General features: G+C 45.7%; 1 protein-coding gene across 1 annotated transcript in view; it reads left to right on the top strand.

Annotated features, from left to right (window-relative positions):
* The window catches only part of MDGA2 (MAM domain containing glycosylphosphatidylinositol anchor 2), a 253,219-nt gene that overhangs the window by 180,821 nt on the left and 54,757 nt on the right, over positions 1-17,641 (top strand). The window contains 1 exon segment of the mRNA XM_037393857.1: positions 16,357-16,505. Coding sequence (XP_037249754.1) covers positions 16,357-16,505 — 149 coding nt within the window.

The raw sequence follows: 17,641 nt of genomic DNA, 5'->3' as shown, positions 1-17,641 counted from the left end.
ACGAGCCTTGTGAACGCACACTGTGTGCAAGGCTGATGCAAAATAACATAGACATTTTATGTTGTCTTGCAAGTTCACCTCTGTTCCATTTTGCCCACAAAACAGGAAAATTTTCTGTGGAAGGACAATGCAAAATGAAATGAAGAAACACTAGTATGATTATATTTGCTTCTGCACTAATTATGTGGTATGATATGTCTAATATAACAGTTACATCCAGCAAGTTAAACTCTGGGTCTCAGAAAGTCCCACTGAATATACTGAAGAGTTGTGGGTGGACACTTACCTGTTTCGTTTGCTATCTGGTCTGTGAGGTTGTAAATCTAACATTGCCTTTTGTGTTTAGCTGTTCCTTGCTCAGGTTCATCTGGTACTGCTTGCCTCTGTGTGACTCTCCAGGTTGAACTCTACCTTGTAGTTCACTTCCTAGCTGACTTGTCCTACCATTTTTCAATAGCATGGTAGTTCTAGCCAAGTTTTTCCTTAAAGTTATCTGAAAATGATGCAATGTTTTAAAATGGAGAAAATGGGTTGAAACTGTGTTTTAAAAACCCCATTGCAAGCACACATATCAGTTTACAATCCCATTTCTGAGCCAGATCCTGGGCAGTGCTATGTGGTGGATCACACCTGATCCCATGCAAAAGTGCCCAAATGGCCAACACAGGCTGCCTGGTGACACCAGTGCTGGTGGCTGATGCCTGCGTGCCTTTCCTGCTCCCCAACACACTGGAGACCTCTCAGCATTTCAGGTAGGGTTTGGAGATGGTCCCAGCACTGTGTTGGTGTGATTTTATTCTGTACTGCAGAACTAGCTTGCTGGTGCTGTCACTGGGATCTGGATGACATCCCTCTGCCGTCACCGACAGACCTGCCCTGACAGTCTTTGCTACTGGCTGCTCTCGCGAGAAATTCCCAAAAGTGTACACCTCCACTGCATCGCCTCACTGCACATTGGTGGGGACACATCCTGACATGTGCCCTGGACTGGACTGTTTCTTCCCAATACTTCCTCCTTAGAAGGAATTCAGATTACACATGCAAGCATTTTACATTATTTACATTTTTGTCTCTTTTTAATGCCACTGTGTGCAGACGTGTTCATAACTGCTGTTCTACTTAGGGGTTTTGCCTGCATGCAGATGGCTTATAATTTGCTGGGAAAACTCCCATTAAAGATCTGGATGCCTGGATAAAGCAGAAGTGCACGGAGCAGCAGCAAGTAAGGACAGAGCCAGTGTTGGAAGCAAGCGAAATCCTTGATTTCTGTAGACAAGTTTCTGAGCACAGCTAGGATAGCTGATCCCTGTCAGACCTGTTTCTTCTGTTGTTTGTTTTTTTTTTTTTAATTTTGTTTTTTTTTTCTTCTATTGGTTGTTTTGTTAGAATGGGCACAAGTACTCGCATGGTGCCTGTGGAGTTTGCTGTGTTTACAAGAGATGTCCCAGTCACTCTGCAGGACGTGGATGCTTTGCAAGTCTGGTTGCATTGGGAGTATCAGTGTCTTGTTTGACGGTGGTGGAAAACTGTCATGGGGAAGCTGAGGGAAGAAATGACCAGGTGTTTAATATCACTGATAGCTCAGTATGTTGTTTTCCCTTTTCTCGGTACAAATATATCTCACGTGCTGGGTCCTTCCAGCCTGGTGGAAAAAGCTCTCTGTTTTGGTGGGAAACTGAGTCTGAGGTAGGGCCTTGAGAGCCCATATGGAGCTGAGGCTCCTCTAGCACCCATGGACTGTTTGATTTAAATATGGAGAGACCCGGCAGAGTGTGTTATTTGAATTATTGCAAGAATTAATGTGTTTCTTTATGAAGACACCCATACAAACTACCTGTAAATCCTTGCTGTCTCTAGCACTGTTTCTCTAAGAAAGATTTGGTTACAAGCTGGCTATAAGTTATTAGCTATAAGTTATTAGCTTTCCAGTAAGTCTAAATGAATGTTACAGGCTATAAAATGACTATATAAATTACAGTCTCTCATGTAAAGCTTAATGATGGTTGTAGTAACATTTATATCTTTCCCAAGGATAAGAGAAAATTTCTTACTGTGTTACTGATTACAATAATCTCATATCCCAGTTTCATGTCTTGAGTCAAACTCGCAGTGTGTTATTTTATTTCCACCCCCCTGCAAAAAATGTCTTTGGTCTGAAACTTGAAGTGCTTTCCCATGCATATTGTTCCCTTGCGAGCATCACCTTGCAGTAGCACTGCTTCCCAAGGAAAATGCGTTGTGGAGCTGGAGTTGGGCATGGACCATCTCTTTCTCCAGGAGAAGCAGCACGTGTCCTCTTCAGGTTTGTTTTTTGTCTCTTGCTGCACTGTTTGCTTCTCATGAGTGGGACACATCTGTCCTCTGCATCTGTGTCTTACGCCAGTTTGGGAGCCTCAGCCTTCCGTAGTCCAGCCACAGCTTTCCCAGCTGCAGCAAGAGCTCTGCTGTATTTTCAGACTTCAGGAATAAGAAGTTGGGCTCTGTTTAGTTAAATATTAACTAGTCAGTGCTTACCTTAATTCAGAAACACATGCAAAAATGTCAGAATTTGTAATTTATCTCCTCACTTGTATATATTTCTCAAGTTTGCCAACCTAGGGACAGTCATGGATGGATGGGAACTCTAGGAAGTGGAAAAAATAGTCAAATACCATATGTCACCTATGTTCTCACTGTGTGGTCTTTAGAATGTCTCCTGGAGTATCACTACCATTTAAAAAAAACCTATTTTTCATTCATCTGCTAGGCACAGTAGGTATTTGGTTTTAATTAAAGACCTTGGAGGCTGTGGAGATTATAACAGTGCTACTGAGCCCGGAGTGTCTTCTAAAAATGTACAACAGCAAAGACCATTTCCGAAACACGCAGAGTATTGATGTTGTTTTGTTTCCCGCTGAACTCGCTCCTGCTGGTGGAGAATCTGAATTAAGAGGAGCTTTGCCAGCCCCCTCAGAAGCAGATTGCTGCCCTACCCCACACGCTTGACCAGGGCAGTTTAAACTGCAGGTGGTCAAATATGAAAGACAGTTCTTACTGTGTTAACAGGTTTTTTTCACCAACCTGCTGGTCCAAAGCCCAGTAGAGGTAGTGGACTCAGAGCCAGACACTGCCTTCTTGACAATTAATTTCCAAACTCGGCAGAGTTTGGAAATTTGGGATATTTATTTTTTGGAGTTCATCGGCAGGGCAGGCATTGCCAAATGTGACCTTTTAGCAAAGGTGACAAGGTGTTATTGCTGGATCTCAACCGTGCTTTTCCTGTCATCTAATAAGAAGAGAAAAATGAAGTTAATTAATTCCATCCTGAGGCTGAAGTATCTAATTTGAGGAGTGGAGGAAGGGGTTATCTGAGGTTCTCACGGTGCTTCAACCTTACTCGTTTTTAATGCAAGTCTGCCCTAGGAGAAGGAAAATAAAGTTAGTTCACCCAAAAAAGGAAAGGATTGTGAATGCAGCAGCTGATCGCACCACTTGAGAAGCTACTGCTTGCAGGTGCTGTCCAGGTTTAGTTGTGTTTCTGTGCGGTCAGGCCTGAAAGCCAAGCAAGGACCGGGTAAGCCTGGCCTGGTTCTCCTTTTGCAGTGCGATGCAGCTGATAGGAGGGAAATGACAGCATGAAGCTGGGTCATAGGCACAGCTTTTCAGCAGTGACCAGCCCCACACGCTCAGCATGAGCTGGAGCCCAGCACAGAGGCACTGCCATCTCCTGCTTCCTGGCCTGATGGCAAGCCGCACTGTAGGTGGCTACCGAGTTGCCATGCCAGGGCGATGGGAAAAGAGTTTCTCAGGCACTGGTGGATGTGGGCTCCAGGAATGTGTCTAAATGTCTGATGTCCTTTTGGTCTCCATGGTTTGCAGTGTTTCAGGATACTAGATTGTGGTCCCAGGTGAGGGAGGCGAGTTGCAGCCAGACATCCCCAAGCACAGCATCACTGCTGCCTCTCTGCTTCGCCACCACGTCCCAGGCTGTTTCAAAGGAGCCTCCAGAGACTGAATTAAGAATAAACACATTCCTTCTTGTTGACCACAGGATGCTTTGTGGAATAATAAAGATGAATGGTGCAGGTTTTGGAGTAGAAGGTTCTTGGTAGCTGAGCTATAGGGTATAGGTCTATATCTGGGGGCCAAACGAGTGACCCCAAGAGCTAGAGAACACAGAGCTGCCTCCCTGGATGATGTAAGTACTTGTGTGTGATGCTCTGGGCTGCTGATAGTTATTTTATGTTGGATAAACAGAACTGAAAAAAACCCACCAAGAATAAAAGGCATCTCTTCCATGGGCTGGCTGCTCTGCTGCTGGAGCAGATGCACCCTAGAGGTGTATTTTTGGAGAGCCTGGAACATGGGAGTGAAGAACATACTCCAGTTTATGTTGGAGCTGAACCAGACCCTCCCCATCCTGACTGCTGTGGTTGCTGCAAATAATTTCAGGAGCGGTTCAAGCCCACAGGGCCTGAAGAAACTTTACTATTTATCAGGGAGCCCTAGAGCATCGCCACTGCAGAGCTGACCCAGGGAGTGCCCAGGGAGGAGTAAAAGTCTGCATTTCAGTATTGCCTGTGGGAAGCAGGAGCACTTCAGTTACTGGCTGGCATTTTGATTAGTTTCTTCCTCCAAAATGATTGATCGCTTGTCTGATTTGAAGCTATTGTGTGTTGGTTCCAGAGTGGATTGAAAAAAGCTGCAAGATAAAAGCTGCAAGTTTTATTTACCAGGAACTGGGGAGCCCATGGTAGGGAAGGGATGGGGGCGAGGCAGCTGCGTGCCTCCGAGTGACAAGAGGGGAGAGCTTGCCCCTGCCTAGGAAGTCCTGACAAGCTTAGGAAGTATCAGGTGAGCCTGGGTGAGGAGCAGGGCTTGAGCTGGGACCGATGGACAGAGCCATGCAGCATGGCCGTGGGGCAGGTGCAGACCTGCAGTACCCAGCAGCAAGGGGGGCTGCTCGGGAGTGGCATGCAGCGACAGCTCCAGTCTCACCCACAGGCTGGGGGGGCACCGTGGCAGCGGGATGGAGATGGTCCAGTGGCTGCTGCCTGTTCCTTGCATTGCTCCCAAAAGACTGCACAGAGCCATGTAGTCTCCCAATTGCAAATGTTTCTTCTGTGACTCAGTATTGCGTTCTGATCCTGAGATACGTGTTTTGCCAGGCACTGTCAGAGCTTGCCCCCCTTGTCAGAGGCCACCATTTTCTTTATGTGCGTGTAGTGACACGTTACTATTTACGATTTAATGACAGCCTCCTGCTCTCTGTATGACACCCCTTTCCTTACCCTACTCATCCTTCATTTATCAGGTCTTTAGCACTTACTGGCAAGTGACATGCTTTCCCCTTACACGCCTGCAATTCCTGGGGGATTTCTGTAGAGTTCACTTCAGCAACAGGTAAATTACCGCCTCCACCCTGAGCAGAGGCTTCGCTTTCTTTTCTGTTGAGCTGTATTTCACCTTGCTTCGGTAACTGCTTTCCAGTCAGGCACTGACACGTGTCCGCAAACATGCATGCATGGATGCATATATGTAAGGTATATGCAAGTGGGTGCATATGTGGCTACAAAAATTATTACAAGAAATTATGGGATGTCCCTATACACACGTGAGCTTGCAGAAAGCTCTCCGATAAAAAGGGGGCTGTGTGTGTGAATCAGCCAGCTTCAGAGACTGTTCTAAACTGGATTTATTTGTCACCCAAAATGTCATCACACAGGTCACGCCTTGTCATGCCCTGTTTGAAAGGAAATCCAGATACATTGTACCGTGTTATAAACCTAATTTCAAATTGTATTGAAGCTTTTTGTCAACAAACATGGACATCTTAGGCCCAAGTGAATTGAAATGAAACTCTGCAACACGTTGTGTTTAGTTCCTGGTGAGATCTGGTCTCAGTGGAAAAAGGAATGATGCTTTTTACTGCGAATGCCGTGTCGGAAGGCGGAGGAACTGCAGAGAGCAATGCGAGCTCTTCCACGGCACAGCCAGCAGATGTCACGTTATTGTTGGTTATTGCTGGCGAGACATTTAATCACAGCGCTGTGGTCCTGGCTGCAAGTGGGAGGCTGGGGATCCCTGCGGGAGAACTGGGGGGAATGGGGAAGGAATCACTAAGGGCACATGGAGAAGGCGTTTCATGGATGAAATGTGTAGTATACTCCATGGCATAAACTTGTATTAGTTTAAGTGTTAACTGGGATGTGGGTTTACTGGTTCAAAGCAGACCATTCTGTCGCTGGAATGGGAACCTCTCAAATCATTTGAGATGGACAGAGTACACATACATTTAATTTTGTGCTCCAGTTAGGCATTTGAAAGTTCTGCTTGATTCCTAAATCGCTCCCTTCCTGCAAGTTGCAATATATTAGTAAATCTGTATACCTCTTGGGAAGAAACTTTTACTGGAAAGTGTGGGAAAGTGTCATTCCCATGTTCACGATGCTGGGAGCAGCAGGTACATGGTCATCTCTTCCTGCAGCAAAAGACTCCCTAGAAGAGCAGCCCCATAGACTTACTTTGTGGGGGTTATTTATTATTAATGCTTGCACTTGATTAGCTTTAGTACTACCATGCACTTAAATGCCTCTTCAGCTGCTCAGCCAAACTGTTCTGTTATGGCTTAGGCTGTCCTTTTCTGGAAACCAAAGCCCAAAGACCTTCCTGTGGGCAAACTGGTTTTGGTAGGGCAGGGGCCCCAGCTTATGGTCTGGTGTTCTGGGCTCTAGTTCAGGCTTTTCTTTGCAGCCTGCTCTGCCTTGTTCCTCTCTGACCAGCAAGTATCAGCATCAACTTTCTTATTCAAGCTACAGGTGCGGACTGTAGAACTGCAACTCTCAGGCTCTGCATTGAACTCCAAACAGTACCAGTCCCTGGAAGTCACTGTTTAGGGGGAATAAGGGAAGGAAGGCCATGTTTGCACTATTTGCTGTCAAACCTCAAGTTTTGGCCAAGCGATACCTTAGCAATGCTGTGCAGATGAAACCTGCAGCGTAATAGTGTGAACGGAAAGATCTGAGGCTCTACAGAAAATTCTGGATGAAATGTATCATCCAAAAGTAAGTGATGTGAGGCTGGTGGTGGTTGCAAGCAGGGGAAGAGGGGATCTGTGTCTGTGTGGCTGGAGAAGGGAATAAGGCAAGCTTTTAATTTGGTTAGGGCTAGACTGCTATGGAAGAAAAAGCACTGCTAATGTCCAGCGTGAAGCTGGTAGCATGTGAAATACAGAATATTGAAGAGGGCTGTAGGTGGAGCCTCTAAGTGGTGTAACAGGGCAGAGGACACTAGAAAGCCACAGGGGGGACTAATCTGCGAAGCACAATGAGGTTTCAATAAGGAGAAACCTTGCTTTACTAACACTGTTATGGAAACTGGGGAGAACAAGGGTGTGCGGGTGGTTCTGGCACCTGACCAGTTGAAGTTTCCAAAAGGACTGAGGCTATATGAAGATGGACGTTCCCAAAAAATCGTAGGGAGAGCCTTGTGCAAATGTTGAAATGCATTCCTTTCTGCTGTTCATCCTGAACTGCTTGTGTATCAGCCACCTTCCAGCCTGGAGTGGGGCTGGGTGGGCACAGGGTCGGTGACGGGGGGAAGTCCAAAACAGGGGTGTGGAGAGCTGGAAGGTGTGGGAATATAGGGAGGCTGGAGGTGACGGGGATGATTCGGCTGCAGGATTGGGACCACGTTGGGAGGAGGAGCAGATCTAGGAGAAGACGTATGTTTCCTTTCGTATATGCAAATAAAGAACAAAGTATTTTCTCTTTCTTATTGAAAATCCTTCATAAAATATATATCCTGTAATAAAAGAGAGCACAGTAATGGGCAGCATTTTTCATAAACTCTGCGTCTCCCAGTATTTTACGCAGTTAAATATATTGTTTTGTTTAGGATTTATACTCTTCATGCATTTTAAAGATAGAAGGGTCTGGAGCTGTATTTGCCAAAAGGGGAAGCATTTCTAAATCTCTGTTTCTCTTTTATTTTTCCCTAAACATTTATAGCTTCTGTTATAAAGTGCAAGACACCCTGATCATCGCTTACACTGAACTCCTTGTCATGATAAGCTAAAGTGCATACGTGCTACCGATATGGAACAGAGGTGGCAAAGATGCTGCATTTGCAAACCATCTAACACCAAGCAAATTAGCAGGAATAGATACGGAGATAAGGGGAACATAAACAGACATCACAAGGAGATGATTCCTTTAGTGCTCTGTCTGCGTGTCTGCTAAAGCTGTCACTGTTACTGGTGCTGTGCCTGCACAGTTACTACTGTTTGTTTCTGCATGACAAGCCAGTATAAACACTAACCTGGTACTCTGAAACTCCATCTGGGGTATGTAGTCAGCTGCTATAATTAGGGAGAGAATGTCGTTGTTCAGTTTATTGCCATTGCTTGAAATCAGTGGGTTGTGTTTGCACTCATTACAATTTAAATTTGCAGTGCATGTTCCTGATCTCTTACGTTACTTTGGAAACCATGTACTGGCAACTGAAAACGAAAGGAATTTTTTAGATTATTTTCCTGAGTTTCTAAGGGATAAAAGACTGAGTGATCTGAAAAGAACCATAGGAAGATCTCCTGTGCCTGGTCAAGGATCTCTAATAGGTACCAATTCAGGACCCATTTGAGTAAGTGCATCAACCCACTTCTGTTCAGGACAGTACTTCAGCATTTGCTGAGATCCCAGTGGTGCCACGGGATGCAGCACAAGTTTAGCAGTAAGCACTTGAAGTGGCTTTTCTGTTTGTTTTCTGTGAATCAGTTCCATATTGTGTTTCATACCATTTTTGACCTTACACTAGTAGAGAGTCGGGAGATAATATTTGAACGTGCTGCCTGGAGGAATTCAAATGCTGCACAACAGATGCTAATGACTGCAAAAGGGCTCTGTGAGTGAGAAAGTCTGTTACTGGGGAAGAGCACTGCATTTGTTCTGCCACGCTGGGACCAGTGAACGATTATGTTTGTTCCTCTTCCTGATCCAGTCTCAGATTCATTATGAAATAAGTAATTAGGAAGACTAGGCTTGTAACTTGATGACTCTTAGCCATCAGAAAATGATGATGCTTTAATACTGTCTGCTATAGTATGCTCTTTAATACGGATGAGCTGCCATCACTTCATCTATACATCAGAAAAACATGCATGTCTGCTTATGGTTTGGTCAGCTGTTGCACATTAAATAAAAGAATGATTGTTGTTTAGAAACATGTACAAAGGCATCGTATCAGTTATATTCAAATAAGCTTTTCCTTCTTGTGCGTTAGCAAGTGCCTGAGGAGGCCCTGCTGTAACCCATGCCATGCTGGCAAGTATTTCTGTAAATCAAAAGCAGGAGTGATGAGGGCTCAGAGGCAGTGATGGTACCAGAGCTGTGCAGGCAGTTTTGCAGACTGTTCTCTTACTAAACTTGGGGATTGTAGAATCATGGAATGGTTTGGGCTGGAAGGGAGCTTACAGGTCATCTCGTTCCAAGCCCCCGCCCCGGGCAGGGCCCCCTCCCCCCAGCCCAGGCTGCCCCCAGCCCCATCCAGCCTGGCCTTGGGCACTGCCAGGGATGGGGCACCCACAGCTGCTCTGGGCAGCCTGGGCCAGCGCCTCGCCGCCCTCATGGGGAACAATTTCTTCCCAATATCTCATCTAAATCTCCCTTCTTTCAGCTGAAAGCCGTTCCCCCTTGTCCTATCACTCCATGCCATTGTAAGGAGCAACCACCACCACCACCACCACCCCAGCTTCCAACGGGATATTGCTGTTTGTCATGGGGAGTCTTCAAGCTAGAAAGGAAGAAATAGGCAGCGCACCTTGGCTACCTCGTTCATGAGTTGGTTGCAATGCCATAGCTGTGGCAGAGCTTCTCGTCCTTGAGAAGTGTCCCCAGCCAGCTCTGAGCCATTTCAGAGAGTCCCATCCCTGGGCTGGCTTTGCTCAGAGGAGGTTTGCCTGGCAGGAGAAGGTGTTCCCACTGTCCCCAGGGGAAATGGCATCCTCCTTTGCCTCTGCAGAGTTCACTGCATTCCTCTTCTCCCAAATCCCACTGTTTCCATGAAACCTTCAGCCAGGGATCATCTCCTTCCTGGCAGGCCAGGGTGCATTTCAGTGGGGTTTAGGCTGAGCGGTGCAGCCCATCCCCGTGGCACACACGTTTGAACAGAGCTTCTGCTTGTACAGTGGCAAGCAGTGCTGGTACATCTGTTACTGAAGGGAGTGCACCTAGAACAAATGCAACCAGTCAACAGAAAAACAATACACAGACTTCACATAAAACACCTCTATAGACATATTTTCCCAATTCAACATTGTTAAGTATTTTTTTCCATGGGTTTTCTCCACGTTGCTATACAATGACGAGTTTCTTCCTCATATCAATAGCTGTACAATGCCCTACTTACTGCTTGTCTGCAGGTGCCTGGTGCCAAATAGCAGAGCAGTGCTGGCACGTCCTTGTTGGTGCTTGTTCCTAAGATGCTGAGACCCAATGGTGAGCGCAGGGAAATGCTCCACTGGACCACCGCAGCCTCCACGCTCTGCTTGCGTTCAGAACTGATTTGCCAGCCACCACGTTGGTTTCTTCTGCCTGTGCACATCAGCGAAGCAGCCATGCTGCTTTTGGCACAGATGCTGTGTCATTTGAAGCTGGCTCAGATAACTGCTACTGCCTGCAGACAATAAGCCTTTTTTTTTTTTTTTTTCCCCCTAGGAATATACCTAGTTAAGTTGTCCCTAGCTGGCTATCCACTAGTTGAAGTACTTTTCAACTGAGTAAGTCCTCACACTCAATACATCTTAGAAGCAGCTATATTCTTGTCCCACCCAGAAGACACATTAGTGTTTGGGAACTGCTACTCAGAAAGGACCTTGGGACATGTATTGCTTTGTGCCATGTTAATTAATCACAGTCATGTCCTCAGATCAATATTTCTTGAGATCTGATATCACATCTCCCTGAAGTCATATTTCAGACTTCCATAGAAATTAATATGAAGCAAATTTTAACTCCAGTGATAGAGGAAGGAGAGAGGGACTCTCTTATGAAGCCTGTGGCTGCTGCTCTGGAAGAGGGTTTCTGGGCAGGATATTCCCCTGGCTGCTGATCTGCTGGGCATTAAGTAGAGATGCAGAAAAAGCATCAATAATGCCCAAGAAAAAAAGCTGTTTGGCCTCTTGAAATTAAAGACATAGGAAGGAAAAACTGCTGCTCACTGCGAATAATTACAGTCTTCTGCAGCATTTGTACAACTCGGGAGCTTCAGCCAGGCTGGAACATGCTTGTGAATTCCCATGAATGGGAGTGGAGAATTGGGTGCTGGGGTTTTTTTCTTCCCCCTGTGCTAAACTGAGGAGGGAGATAGCTAAAATCGTGAACAACCTCTGTGTGCCCAGAAGCACAGTTAGCCATAATTGATAATCGTAGGCTTCATATGCAGATGCATTCAGGTTGATGGAACAACAGCGACAAGTGCACAGGATGTGTCATTGTGCTGGTCACGCTGGGTGGCCTCCACAAGCGTGCTGGGGAGGAATTCACACTGTATTTTAGCAGTGTAATCTTCAAACATTCGGTCTGTGTATTTATGCATTTTTGTCTTGTACAGGGGCCAACCCAGATGAGCAAAACTGCATTCAGTATTACCTCTCCTTACCTGGCTCCCACACTCCCTGCATGCACAATCCCAACCTTCTTTATTTTGCACCTGCTATATATTCAGAAGGGGGGCGGGGGGGAGGGGGAACATGTTTTGTTAGTGATAGAAAGGAAAACAAACAATATACTCCACATCAAACTGTGTCATGTACCCTTTCCCTGGCAGAGCCCCAAGCATCACTGTTACTTGGATTCCAGCAGCGCGAGCACAGAGGGAGGGATTAATTAAGACTAGTACATGTTAATGGAGCTCTAAACCCAAGTTCAGATTGCCTTAACAGACACAAAAAATATCATGGCATTAAACTCACCTCCCTCGGGACCTGCTGGAGCATGTCAGTGAGAGGCTGCCCTTTCCAGGGATGCAGCATTCCTGGATCCGTAGAAACTGCCTGCAGAAGCTGCCCTGCCTTTGCCCCTTGACTGATGGCCACAGCATGCTGCTGCTCTTGCCAGCCCTCTCCTGAGAACCGAGGAGAGTTTCTCCATTTCCCCCTATGTATCTGAACTGGCACAGACCTGGGGTCCCTCCCAGTGCACCAAAATCCCGTTCCATGGGCCACAGCAGAGTGGTCAGCTGGTCACCGCTACCTCCAGTTAGCTGAAGCCTTGCAAGGTTTGGTCCCAGGGGCAGACTGAACTCCGCCTGCCTGTCCTGAAACGTTTCAATAAATATTTGTATGCTGCAAAAGCTACAGGGAGTGAGGGGAAGACCCTTTTTGTAGCCCGTGCTTAAAAAGGGCAAATGATGTGAGCCAGGGAAATATCGGAACAAAAGAAGAGGTTTTGCCTTTGAAAGGTGAGGGCGACATGGCTGCAGGAAGAAAGGCAGGTCGATGTAGAGCTGGCAGCCCCAAGGGATGCCCCATTGGGGTATGAAGAACAACAGCCCTGTGCTCTGTGTGCTTGAGACATCTTTGCAGGTGGGGAATGTGTGATAACCTCTTCCAAGCATGGCCAGGGCTTGAAGCTGGCTGCTGAGCTGACCTGCTGCAGGTGCTTTCCTCCAAGCAAGCTGCTGCCTCCCCACAGTCAAGCTGTGCCAAGCCAAGGGCTATGGCTAGGTCTGTTACACCCTTCATCATCTCCTCATTTCTCTAGTGGAGGATAATCTCGGATGAACAGCATTGCCTTTGGAAGCGGCACGGTTGGGTGGTGGCAAGCTCAGGCTGTTTGTCCAGAGTGAGAGCAGACAGTTATGATGACGGGGGACACCTGCCAAGCCCAGGCAGACTGCCCACGTGTCTCATAGCTCCTGTGCTTCCAAAGGCGACGTGTGCTCTTTGTGTACTCTAAAACACTGCCCAGCTTTCTCATACTTCTGAAGTTAAGGTCTTAATGTTGTGTTGTTAGATTTTGAGCGTCTCCATTCACACCAGAAAGCTCTTCTGTTTGGAGGGATTTAGAGTAATGCAGCTCTTCATGGGTCCTCATTATTTCTCAAAAGGTGACTGTGTTGTTCAAGTGCACATATTGTGACAAGCATCTAATTATGGATCCTTTCTATAGACCCCCAGAGATGCCATTATGTCCCTCTGCAGTAGAAGGAGGAACATTATAATTTGCATGCAGCATGAGCTTTTCTCCATTATTTCCACTGCACATAAATAAGGAAAACAAATCTTACCGACCACTGGTCCTCATTGCATTTATCTTACATTTCGTTTTTCAAAACAGCAGTTTTGCTTTGCTTCTTTTCCTTGGATTATTGTTGTTTGCCACTTCAGCACTAGCATATCTGCTCTAGTCCAGTCTAATTGACGGGGCACATTCACAGTGCAATTTGCAAAAATATCTTGGCTAAAAGGGCTTTTCATCTTTTGAAAAGAAAAGCTTGGCTGGAGGAGATGATACACCTGCAGATAAAAGCTTGATCAATAACTACAAGATTGGTGTATATTCATATTATTTTTCCTTTGCACCTATTCTTTTTAATTTTTAATTTTGAATTTTAATGCACTTTTCCCCTCTTCTCACTACCTTTTCTGATGACTGAAATTGTCAGACTTCTAGGTCAACGTGCCTTCCCGTCCATCTCTATTTACATCTGTAGATTAAAATAGTTTTGAGGAGAAAATACCTAAATACAGTGTGTATTTTGGCACAAGCTCCTAATATCTGAATTAAAGGAGGTGTGTAATGAATGCATACCCATCTCATAGGTCGGCATGAGCAGGCAGACCACATCTTCCCGTGAGACTGTCCTGTGTTTTTCATTGCATTTCATAATACTCCCACTGACAAAATCCCTGCAGAAATTGGATAAGGACAGAGGTTTAAGCTTTGGGAGGTGGAAAGACCTCATTCTGCTTCTGTTTTTCTCTAACGGCAAGTCTCTTTTAGACCTTCACAGGAGGGTAACTTCTGCAAATGTTTCGGTTTCCCATGTTTTTTTCTCTTTTTTACATAATCCAAGTGATAAAATGTAGCATTTAATGCAGCAGAGCCTGGTTTGTGTTTGCCCCCGTCCTGTTTCTAATAGCATTAAGCTCAAAAGATAGAGACTCCAGAGAAAGGAGGCAGAGCCAGTCAGGGCAGGGATGGACCTGTTCCATGAAAGCTCATAGAATCATAGAATGGTTTGGATCAGAAGGGACCTTTACAGCCCATCTAGTCCAACACCCTGCAGTGAGCAGGGACATCTTCAGCTCCCTCAGGCTGCTCAGAGCCGCGTCCAGCCTGCCCTTGAATGTTTCCAGGGATGGAGCATCCACCACCTCTCTGGGCAATCATGCCAATTTGCTGTGCTTCACCGCCCTCATCATAAAAACCGTCTTCTTTATACCTTGTCTGAATCCACCCTCTTTTACTTTAACACCATTAACCCTTATCCTAGCACAACAGGCCCGACTAAAAAGCCTGTCCCCATCTTTCTTGTAAGTCCCCTTTAGGTACTGAAAGACTGCAATGAGGTCTCCTCAGAGTCTTCTTTTCTCCAGGCTAAGCAAACCCAGCTCAGACCTTACCTCACAGGAGAGGTGCTCCAGCCCTCTGAGTATCTTCCTGGCCCTCCTCTGGACCTGCACCAAAAGGTCCATGTCTTTGCTGTGCTGAGGACCCCAGAGCTGGATGCAGTAGAGTGGAGTAGAGGGGGCAGAATCACCTCCCCTCGACCTGCTGGCCATGCTTCTTTTGATGCAGACCAGGATATGCTTGACTTTCTGGGCTGCAAGCACACATCGTTGGCTCACATACACTTTTCATCCACCAGTACCCCCAAGTCCTTCTCCACAAGGATGCACTCTTTTTTTTTTTTCCTTTTTTTTTGGTCAGTCTTTGACTTGGGGTTTTATTCCCGTTGTATCAATCGGGGCAAAACCTGGTGGTTAACAATGCTTCCTACGAATCCAGCTGTTAAAACTTGTTTCAAGTCAATCCAACCCTTTTTGTTTTAAGAAACAGAAGCAATGCTGCTTTGTTAGTATGACGCGCTAAAAAAAGTTCACTGCAAAATAACTTAAAAATAGAAAACAGATCTATGTCTCTTTGGCACATGCTGGTGTGTGCTCTAACGTTGTTTGACTTTCCTTTAGGACAAATCTACTGAGACTTTTTTGGGTATATTGGAATTGCATATTCCAGTAGAGTAAGGTTCCCTCAAAGGTTTTTGCAGACACCCCTGCCCCTGCCATATTGTAACCTTCATGGACTCAACTCATTTGCCTGTACAGAGGTGCCCTGTGGTATATGAGATGCTCTAGGATGGTACAGGCAGCTCCAGCTATGGCTCTAGCAGTTCCTGGGTCTCTTTAGCTCTTGTGTCATATCTTCTACCTGGTCTAGATGGCTCAGCTACCCTACTGCTTCTCAGATGCCACTGTGTGCCCACAGTGAGGCAAACAGATTGGGCACCGTGTCATTTTTGCTGTTAGAGACAAATTACTCATTGTGGGATACTCTAGAGGTGCAAAGGTAATTTGCACGTAAAAGTGCTACTAGTATTCATGGGTTTAAGTCAAAGGGAACTCAAATTTAGTGAAATCAAGCTGTGCTTTGTCATGTGTTCAGGCAATCATCCTTAGGTTTTTCACATTTATAAAGCATGAAGGCTATAATATTCTAGTGAAACACTTGTGTACCCAACATGCACTGTGAGATGTCAGTTCCCTCTGTTGTGCAAATCGGTATCTTCAGCTAAATAATGTACTGTAACAGCGTGCACATCTGTGGTGTTATGAAGGACGGCTTATGTGCATTTTCACTTGGGAATTTGGAGGGAAGATGTGATGAAGGCAGCAGTCGTTGGCATTATCCATCTTGTATCTCCAGCTCACAGATGTCATTTTGTATTATTTGTGCCAGGTACAGCAGCTGTCACTGAGTCTTCCTCTGCTCAGTGTAGTGCAGATTGTTTCAATATCTCTGTTTTAGTCAGCTGGGCCATGAAAAATTAGTGCAGAGGCATGTTACATCGCTCCAGCTTGCCTCAGCTAGGAGTTCACTTAATTTTTCCCCTCCCATGCCCACACCTGGGCCACAGATGCCACTGAAGAGTGAGTTAAGGATAAAGGCAAACCATTACCATGAACCCTTTTAAGACATGGATGGAGGCAAATAACTCCAAAACATGTTTCTGGAAGAAGATGGTTAACAAAATGACTCGAAACACAGGGGGAGAGGGTGGTTTGCAGGCTGGGCCTCAACAGTTAGCTCCACAACTGGCTGCCTGATCATTTTCTGGTTTCTTTGTTTTCCCCATTTTTGTTTCCGTCTCCTACAGGCAAAGCCTACGCTCCCGAGTTCTACTACGACACCTACAACCCCCTGTGGCAGAACAGACCCCGCGTGTACTCCTACAGCCTCCAGTGGACCCAGATGAACCCCGATGCTGTGGACCGCATCCTTGCCTATCGCTTAGGGATTAGGCAGGTGAGGAATGACATTTGTTTGTGCAGGATGTGTCTTTTAAGTCTGCTGACTACTGGGCCTTTATTTTATTTTATTTTTTAAAATTTATTCTCATTTGATTTTACTTTTTATTTTATTAACTTTTAAACTGGTTTTACTTTATTTTTTTTCCTCCTGCTTTCCATCTTCTGTGAGTCAGGGTTGTTTCTTCTTCTGGAAGGTTTGCTGCCACCTTGCAGAAGTAGTCCTCCACCGCTTGCAGATCCTGGAAACTAATTTGCACATCTGCAGTGTGAAACGAAGAGACTAAAGAGCTGTTCCTCAGAGGGTTTTCAGACGCTGTGGCTCAAGATATGCTAGAAAGATTACATGAAAGAAACGTGGTGAAATCAAACTTTTTATCTCCCTCTATGTGTCTTATATCTTTTATTAGATCTTCCATATGTAAATAGGTAAATATAGGGATAGCTGGAGCTTCCTATGGAAACACGTGGTGATCCTTGAGAACCAAGACATCTTTCTTGACCAAATTAAAGCCAATCACAGGTGTCTTCATAGATTCACTATGAACTTTGCAATGGGAATTGAGACTCTTAAGAAAGCGTGGGACCAACCCACTTACAGAGGAATTGTTAACTTTACGTAGCCATCTCGATTAATTTTCTCTTTAACAGTTTTAAAAGAAGAATATCATCTGCCTTCTTTGAAGGTTATTGCTACAGAGCTTGAGTTTTTAATGGTCAAAGTGAGAGAACCGATCTGTGTGTTGCTTAAACTCCCATTAAATGGCAACACGTCTGCTCACTCCCCTTTGCCGGGCAAAGTCGTCTTTGTTTGCGCTTGCACTTCCCTACAGCAAGGCCCATACAAAAATCTCAGGTTTTTGTTCTAAGAAAACTGTTGTGCCATGACACTTCTTCACGATCCTGTCCAGAGTCCGTCCATGCCAAACAGTACAGGCGTGCCAGAAATTGACACTGACAGCTTTGGTTTTGGCATCGCTAGGCTTTCTTAAGGAAAAACATATCGTTTGGAAACAACGTGCCTTGCTGTGAACACCTCCTGGGCCACCACGTCCACCTCCGAGTCACATTTTAGCAGCTGGGCTGCCAGCCCTGGTCTGGCTGAGGCATGAGGCCATGCTGTGGTGCTGTGCC

The sequence above is a fragment of the Falco rusticolus genome, chromosome 7 (assembly GCF_015220075.1).
Source record: "Falco rusticolus isolate bFalRus1 chromosome 7, bFalRus1.pri, whole genome shotgun sequence".
In the NCBI taxonomy this organism is placed as follows: Eukaryota; Metazoa; Chordata; class Aves; order Falconiformes; family Falconidae; genus Falco; species Falco rusticolus.
The sequence above is the reverse complement of the archived record's forward strand: the minus strand, read 5'-3'. Positions and strand labels throughout refer to the sequence as shown.